Here is an 8523-nt window from a genome sequence, read left to right on the forward strand (position 1 = left end):
GAGATCCGCTTCACAGGCCGTCGTAGCGTATAGCAGCTTTATTTAGAAATGTTAACATTCTCATAAATTAGCTCAAATCTTCTGTATAACTCTTGATTCTCTCATACTGCAACACGATGCCAAGGGGGCAAGAGATATTTAAGACTTTAATTACCTCTTATGAAGAATAAATCAGAGGGGAAAAAATAAATTAAAAAAGAGCCACAGAACTTCGACCACTTATAAAGTGTCTGGCATCCGCGGACCCCCACGAACTAAAACAAATGACAACATCTTTCAACTTTTCCCGTCAGCTATCAACTGAAAATCACAAGTGTCCACTTTGCGATGGCAATGAGTAGAATGCGTTTGGTGGGGTGAGAGCACCGGGAGACGACTTTCAGAGAGGAGCCGATCTGAAAGCAGCCCAGTGGTCAGTGTGTTGAGGAGGTAATGATGTCCTGACCTGTTTTTACTGAGGATCAGCTCTGACTGAGCCTGGTCTATTCTCTACTGACAAGAGTGCATCATCTTCTAACCTGATAATTGCTCCACGAAGAACTGTAAACCGCTTCCTCCGACGGTCTCGGAGGAGAAGTTTCTAACTGCGCGGAGACCGGCTGGTCATCCGTGTGTGTGTGGTGGGGGGGGGGGGGGGGGGGGGGGGGGGGTCAGCTACGAACACCGGAGACTGATAGGCACTATGGTCACTAAGCTTCCCTCAGGCGCAGGCAGCTGCTGAAATGTCACATCCAGCGAGCCTCCACGACCTGACCTCTTTCAAACACGAAGGGTGGAAAACCGACTGAGAAAATGCCAAGTGGGGATTTGTTTTTCAAATCTTTACTGCGCGGACCGGTAAACTGATGACACGGCTCCATTCAGGCGGCTAAAATGTCATTTGAGTGTGACGTCTCAGAACTCGAGCTGATCTGAGGTGCTTTCGAAATTTTGGCCCAAAGGTTTCGAAATGAGGAAAAAAAAAAGGAGGCTCCGCTGATTTTGTTTTTTTTCGAAATGTCCTGCACTTGTCCTGTACTCGGGATGATGAGGTCCTGTGCGTGACGCGAGTTCGTTCTTTTGAGGCAAAGGCAGAGAGGGCACAACGGGAGCATGAGAGACGCAGGGGAGCAGGGCTGGGGCATCTTGTGACGGCGTGACGAAGGTAACGTTGGCTTCCTTGCGGTCGATGAATACACAGCAGAGCGCGCGGCCGCTTTAAGCCTTCATCAGGGCGCTGACGACGGCGCGGGCGTTGAGGCTGCGCAGGTCGTTGTACGTCTGCCCCGTGCCCACGAACACGATGGGCTGGCCCGTGCTGTAAGTCATGGAGATGGCAGCGCCCACCTGCGAACGGGAGGAGGGAGGATGACGCACGAGCGCTATCGGCTTTCCGGCCGCACATTATTCATAAGTCAGAAAGCGGCCGCGGGCAAAACGTTAACCTCGCCAAAAATAATCTCAGAGGGCAGAATCACAGCGAGGTATGAAATGTACCTTGTCATCGATGGTGTCGAACTTGGTGAGAACGATTCCGTCAATGAGCCGAGGCTTGTCAGACATGGAGTGGTCTGCCAGGGCCTGGTTGAACTTCACCTGAGGACACAGGGGAGAGGACTCATTCAGGCGCAAACTGATTAGGACGGAGTGAATATACAGGGCTCCACCTCTCCAGCTTCCTATTAGGTGGAGCAGACTGTGGAGGAGGAGAAAACACTGCAGCTCAACTGAACCACACTGACCTCTGGTGGGGAGTGTGACTTACTGCAGCGTCTTCTCATTACCATCAATGACTCATCCCACCCTAACCTAAAGACCTATTGTAATGACTTTATATATTATATGAAAGGAATAGGCTGTTGGCTAACAGTGGCACATTTACAGAAATGTTAATTAATGTACACTGTCCTTTTCAAATAAATGAATAAATAAATGAAATGTATATCCATATAGCTTAAGCTGGTAAATTCCAGCAGCAGATGAGAACTTCAGCGGCAATTTGTTAATTTGTCTGAAGACGTTCAGATAGATCGGAGGCTCACCAGCTGGTCAACGGCCTCATTGCCCACCAGAGCCTCCCCGACGAACAGCACCAGGTCGGGCATGTTGACTGCAATGAGTTTGGCCAGGGCTGTCATCAGGGGGGCGTTGTCCTGCATACGCCCAGCAGTGTCCACCAGCACCACGTCAAAGGCCTGGTTGCGGGCTGTGAGGATCGAACAAAGAAGGCGGACACACGGGTCATTTAATGCTGTGTGTTTTACTCTCTCCTTGACGTGGCACACTGACTGCAAATCCTATCGGTTATCGGGGCAGCGCATCTTTTACCGTAGGCGATGGCCTCCATTGCGATTCCGGCCGCATCCTTCCCGTAGCCCTTCTCATAGAGCTGGACCACCGTCCGGCCCTTGTGCTGCTCTGGGGGGTGCAGGGAGTTCAGGCGGCGCTGATGAGTGCGCAGCTGCTCCACCGCGCCGGCGCGAAACGTGTCGCAGGCTGCGATCAGCACGGTGAAGCCGTTCTCTATCAGCCAGAAGGAGATCTGGAACAAGAGAGAGAGACGAGATGTCAGACCGACTCACAGCCGGCGACTCTGAGTGTTACCAACACCCGTCCCTTTCCTACTACGGCTACGTTTACACGAATGTACCACAAATAATCACAATAACAAGTAGTCCAGTCAGCAATGAGCATTTCAAAATATTTCATGACTACTGATGTTAGTAATAGCGTTAACCTGACTGTTAACGACCACATGCAGAAGACTAAAAGAAGGCAAACTGCTCAGGTTTGAAAAACAGGACTTCTATTGATATTTGAAGATGCAATGAAGATAAAAATGTTACGACAAGTGCATATTTGACAGAACTGTTTAGAAAAGCATATAACTCACATGAAACGTGTTCTTTTCAGATGTTATTGAACTCTAATGTGGGTAAATGATCATCTAAGCTACGTCACGGTAAAATGAGCATCATATTGTACGCAACAAGAGGCTCAGTCTAACAGCCCGACACATGTTTGTCAAAACAAGAGAGCCCCTCAGGAAAGAGCCCAGCTCACAGCTTCTTGCCTTGTGTGTAACAGATCGGCAAACCACAGGACTCTCAGGGGAGCGCAGGGTGAAAGGTAAAATCTGCGGCGCGCGGACAACGGCGACTCACTTTTGCCAGGTTCGTGGACTTTCCGACACCGTTGACGCCACAGAACGTGATGACGAAAGGCCTGCGCTGGCTCTGCGCCTCCATGACATCTCTCAGAATATCCACCCGTCTCTTGGGTTGCAGGATCTGCACCAGTGAGTCTTGCAGGGCCTGCTTCACTGTTGAGGCCACAGCTACACACACGCACAAAAAAAAAAGGGATCGATAAGCAGCCGGCACACGTTGCGTTGAATCTGTACCTCCACAACAAGCTTCATAGTGTATGAACATTGACTGAATGAAACACAGAGTAAGTGGCAAATTGAATTTAACATCTACAACATTTCCTTCTTACGACGTGTATTCTCAGTTTTCTTCTAAATAAGTGGGACATTTGTGCGTGCCTTTGTAAAAGTCGAGTATGAGTGAGCAGTACTGTAAATTGCATTTGCGAAAATGAAACTGGGGGAGAAATAGTATTGAAAATCAACCTGTTGCTGTGATCACGATGTTTGGGAAAATCCATTACTCTAATCATATTAGTCTTTCTCTCAGAGAAAACCAAGAGCACATTAATCCGTGAAAGCGAGCGGAGGTCGATGCTAATTAAACAGACGGGAATGGGCACTTACTGGTGAATGTGCCCATGACTTTGCCCTCCAGTTTTTTGGCGACAGAGTCACACAGCTGGGCGGCAATGTCGGCCGCTACATTCTTTGCTGCGGGACGGGAGAGGAGGACAGTGAATGGCAGGAACTTTCCAACCTCGCACGAGCGAAAGCTGTGAGAGAAAGGGGCGTCATACCGATGAGGTGGTCCTTCATCTTCTCCAGCACTGGCTCCATGTCCTCCCGGGACAGGCTCTTGGAGCCGACCAGGCCCTTCAGCATCCCAAACATTCCTCCGAAACCACCCCCCTTTTTGGAGCTGAGGAAAAACAAATGAGGCCGAGTATGAATCCACAGCACGGCTTAGATTACAGGAGAATGTAAAAAGATGTAAAACTATAAAAGAACCTTTACCTTGTCTTGGTTGTTTCAGTGACAACCACTCCCTCGTCTTCCTCCTCCATCTCCTCTTCCTCACTAGACTCATAGTCCACAGAGAGCAGGTCTCCCTTCATGGAGAGCGGCTGCATTCCCTGAGGCACATCCAAGAAGACAGAGTACTTGGCATCGCATCTTTTATTGTAATGTTACCAATGTGACCAATGCAGAAGTCTCCTCAGCCAGAAACCTCTTGAAGGTGAAGTGGGTACACACCAGGTCCGTTGGTGGCTCCAGTGACTGCTCGCCGCCATAGGAGGAGCCATCTCCGTTCCTTTCGCTGTAGTCCAGGTCCTTGGCGCTGCATCCACCCATGTCCCAAACACGCATTTTTTTCTCCTTAGACTTCTGAGGCTTTGGGGACTTACTGTAAGCGGGAGGACAAAATGTCAGAATGATGCAATTCAGAAGTGAGCAACTATACACGCCTTAAAACTGGAGAGCGAGGGAAAAAACAGACCGAGTTGTGATAACTTAAACTCACCGTTACAGACTTACTACACTATTTAATAAACAATATTTCTTCAACCCATTGGAAATCTTTCTAGTGTGAGCCACAAAAGATGAGACTTTTTTTTGACATGCACAAAACTTTACTGGCAACTGAATGTTTTCATAGAAAACAACGACCGAAGTGGACAGAAATGCACCCACATGTTGTACGGTGCTGCCCAATCAATTCTGGCTTTGTTCATCTTTTCGTCCACATTGGTGAAAGACTCACTGTTTGTGTTTCTACCCCGTAAACTCGACTCGCCACCTGACGTTTGCCCCAACGTACAAAGAATGTACTCATTCCATGAAGAGGGAACTAATGGCATCTAGCATTTACATCGTGATTAGAAACTTATATTAGCTGATTGACTGGGTTATGAACAGGACCCTCCACTGCTCTTCATCGGACTCAGAACTCAGGCAAATCTGTTTCTATTACAAAGATTAAATGAAGTACTCCTATTCAAATTATTTTTGTTGATTATTATTTGGATACTAGTGGCTAACTAAACTATGATGCAAATATTTAATAGCGATTAATTGTATGATTTATTTAGTTAATGCAAACTACTTCCACTTGTGTTTAAGATGGACCTGGAAGAGATATTTTCAACTTTCGACTTTTTATTATAATAGTTTTTAAATTATTTACCGTGACTGCACTTCAGATTTTGCTTGCGTTCTACAGTGTAACTGCTGCTTTGATTAGTGCCACATTTTGGCTGAGGTCATTTTAACAGAATGTGCCCGCATTATAAAAAGATGGGGGGAAACACGGTGGAGTACATATGAGACTATGTAAACATGTCGGCCGCCTTACCTGGGCTTTTCAGCAGGTCCCATCATGCGCTTGCGGAAGAAATCCTCCCTCTTCTTTTGCATGATCTCATCAGGAGTCAGGCCCTGGTTGCCATTCTCAACCGTTTTCTGGCCGGGGGACGAGGCCTTGCCTGGATCCCCTTTGACAGGCTCAGCTGCAGGAGCTGGAAAAGATCATATTATGAATCCACCGAGACTGAAATCATGTCACAATGGCCATTTGAAGGAAGCATTTTAACAACAACAAAGGGAGCTTACCCTCCTTTTTGGTATGTTTATTCTTCTTGCCACCTTGTTCCTTGCCTTTGTCCCCACCCTTCGTCTCAATCATTGACTTCACAGTTTTTTGGGATTTCTCAGACTCCTTAAAGGTTCGCATCTGAGCGGGACTTCGAGCTTTACAGCTTTCCTCCGCCTCTCTTTTGTTGAACATTTGATGTTGCATGGGTAGGAAAGAAAAGAAAACTTGGTTAGTGAAGCATCTACGATCTTTGTTTTGGTAGAGTTACATTTTTGATTTAGCTTCATTGGCAGCTATTTCTCACAGATTTTGAAGTGCTCTGATAATAATTCACATGAATGTAATTTAAATAGCTACGTTGCTGTAGTTCTTTTATTAGTCAAATCTGGCAACAGGAAGGGCGACGCTTTCTGTCTTTACCTAAGCAGCATCTTGAAGTCACTCTCAAATTCAAAGCTGTTGTTGAGAAGCTTCAGTGCTCCCTTTTGCTCCAGCTCATTCTTATAACGATCCCTGAAGTGAAGCTGCACGTCATCTATAAACTTGTCCACGTACGTCAGCGTCAGGATCTTTTGAAAACCCACCTGGCCAAAAACAGGAGGGGGAGGGAAAAAGGAAAAAGAAGAAAGGTTACGATCACCATCAGCAACACAGCAAATAATAAAAACAACTAACAGTTTTCACACGTTTTTATATGTGTTTGAGTTGATACACTGTGTAACTGGAAAACTTACCACGAAAATTAACTCAAACTCATTGTCGAGTTTGTATTTTAGACTCAGGGCCTCGTGAGTAAACGAATTGTTCCCACTTCGCTCCTGCATAAAAAAAAAGAAAAAAAAGCCTTAAACAACTAAACATACGGTTCTGCTACAGCACAGGTGTCAAACATAAGGTCCGCAGGCCAAAAGCTGCCCATCCCGAGGGTCAGGTCTGGCCCGCAGCATGAACTTGCAAATTGTGAAATTTACACAGAAATCTGCAATTTTTTTAATGAAAATAACTGCTATCCCTAATTTGTCTACTGTTTTAGTGAGAGAAGTGGACAGAACACAAGACTTACACTGAGAACTTAACAGCAGACAGCAAAGTGCCAAAATTGTACTCATCTTTCTTAACAAATTTCATTTTTTTAAGGATAGTTTATTAAAGATTCTACTAATTTGCTTGTTCTGATATTGTTCTACTAATTTACTTGCTCTCTTGTTGCTCTCTTGCTATTGTGTTACTGATGTGGCCCGCTTGAGATCATTGCTGGGCTGAGTGTGGCCCCCAAACTAAATGAGTTTGATGCCCCTGTGCTACAGCTAGCCGCCTGGGCCTTCTGACCGTAGAAGTCACTATATCACTGGTAACAATTAAACCTCATCATGTACATTAGAACAATGCGTTTTGGGGCATTTCCATACATTAAAAAGTAAACTGTTTACTATACAAACGTTGCGCAATAAACTAGCGTCGGCTAACAGTTAGCCTTAGCCTTAGCTTCCCCAGCCATATTGACAGCTGCTTGATATGAGCCGACTGTTACCGGGGCTCACCTGGAGGATCACAGAGCGGATCAAAGCGTTGACCGGCCCCGTGAAGGACTCGGAGACCCCGGCTCCCTGAAAACACCACAACACAATCCCTCCTTTGCTGAAGATGGTGAAGAAATCTAGCATCTTGCCACCGCGTACCTGAGATTTAAAAAAACGAAACAACACACATACACTAAACTAAATGGTGAAACAGATATTTGAATGGCCCGGTTGATCTTTAAAATGCCCGTGTCTGCTCTTGAAACAATCCAGTCTTACCGGATAATACTTAAACTGACAGTAAATCCCGATCACGAGTGAAGCCCACCACCACAACTGTTTTCGACACGTCAGATGCAGAATGAGGAAGTGACGCGCTCTTCCGGTAACCCCCCCAGCCCCTCCCCCTTTCTACCTAGCTTTAGCGCATGCGCACATGGTCGTCCTGTTGTGGGACTTGTGGTTTCTGTTTCATTACCATATTTATGCACGAAACTAAATGTTAAGTGTAACAATTTGAAGTAAATATATCGAGTGAATGTAACTTTATTTGTCATCCACCTCCCACGTAATCACGTAAAAGCGTGTTAAAAAAAAACTTGTTCAACACAAATATATATTGACTTCCTCTTGTCTCTCAGCATGACTGTTTTTAGTGTCATACTAATTGCCTTGTGGGGAAGCTGCAAATCCCTGAGAAGTGGATGATCAACGGACTGTCTCCGCTCCCTAAACAACAACACTCTCAGCCAACTCTCTCCGACAATTAAACCACAGATGAGAAACAATATTTCATTGTTCGTACACAGTGAAAAATAACAATAAAAATAATCTTGAATCTTAAATAAATCATATCTTGCTTACAAATATTGAATTGTGTAAGACATACTCAGGAACCTAACCTGTCTTACTCATGAAGGTTTTCATGAAGAAATGGCTAGTCAGTAAATAAACATATGGAAATAAATAAGTAGTAATAAACCTGAGGGGTTGGCTTGACCACTCATGATAAGTGGATTTTACATGGGGCTTCTTTTAGAATCTATTTCTGCTACTTCTGCACACAAGGCAGTTTTTTTTGTGGCAAATGGAATACACTTAAATAAAGTAAATTTAACATGTTCCTCTTATTTGTTTCCTTTTCACAAAGGGTTAACTTCTTGCTCAATGAAGTATAAAAAAAGTTTGAGAAATTTTGCATTTGACATTTGACTGCAGGCTAGGGGGTGTCTTTTTCAGTAGCTTGTTGCTTCCTCTTTTATATGACGAGGTCAGTGAGT

General features: G+C 45.3%; 1 protein-coding gene across 2 annotated transcripts; it reads right to left on the reverse strand.

Annotated features, from left to right (window-relative positions):
* Positions 1–23: 23 nt before the first annotated feature.
* On the reverse strand, positions 24–7620 carry srpra (SRP receptor subunit alpha). 2 transcript variants are annotated; one of them, XM_047593914.1, is made up of 15 exons: positions 7523–7620; positions 7265–7402; positions 6458–6541; positions 6144–6307; positions 5741–5901; positions 5484–5646; positions 4385–4535; positions 4145–4263; positions 3928–4049; positions 3755–3841; positions 3144–3316; positions 2308–2521; positions 2022–2185; positions 1477–1575; positions 24–1326 (listed from the first exon to the last, which is right to left on the reverse strand). In XM_047593914.1, the coding sequence occupies exons 2-15, from the start codon at positions 7385–7387 to the stop codon at positions 1198–1200; spliced, it is 1953 nt and encodes a 650-aa protein (XP_047449870.1). In that variant the 5' UTR covers positions 7388–7402; positions 7523–7620; the 3' UTR covers positions 24–1197. The 2 variants fall into 2 exon arrangements, with proteins under 2 accessions (XP_047449870.1, XP_047449869.1); XM_047593913.1 differs by having other exon boundaries at positions 7265–7436; positions 7523–7603.
* Between the last annotated feature and the right edge of the window lie 903 nt (positions 7621–8523).

The sequence above is a fragment of the Mugil cephalus genome, chromosome 9 (assembly GCF_022458985.1).
Source record: "Mugil cephalus isolate CIBA_MC_2020 chromosome 9, CIBA_Mcephalus_1.1, whole genome shotgun sequence".
Classification (NCBI taxonomy): Eukaryota; Metazoa; Chordata; class Actinopteri; order Mugiliformes; family Mugilidae; genus Mugil; species Mugil cephalus.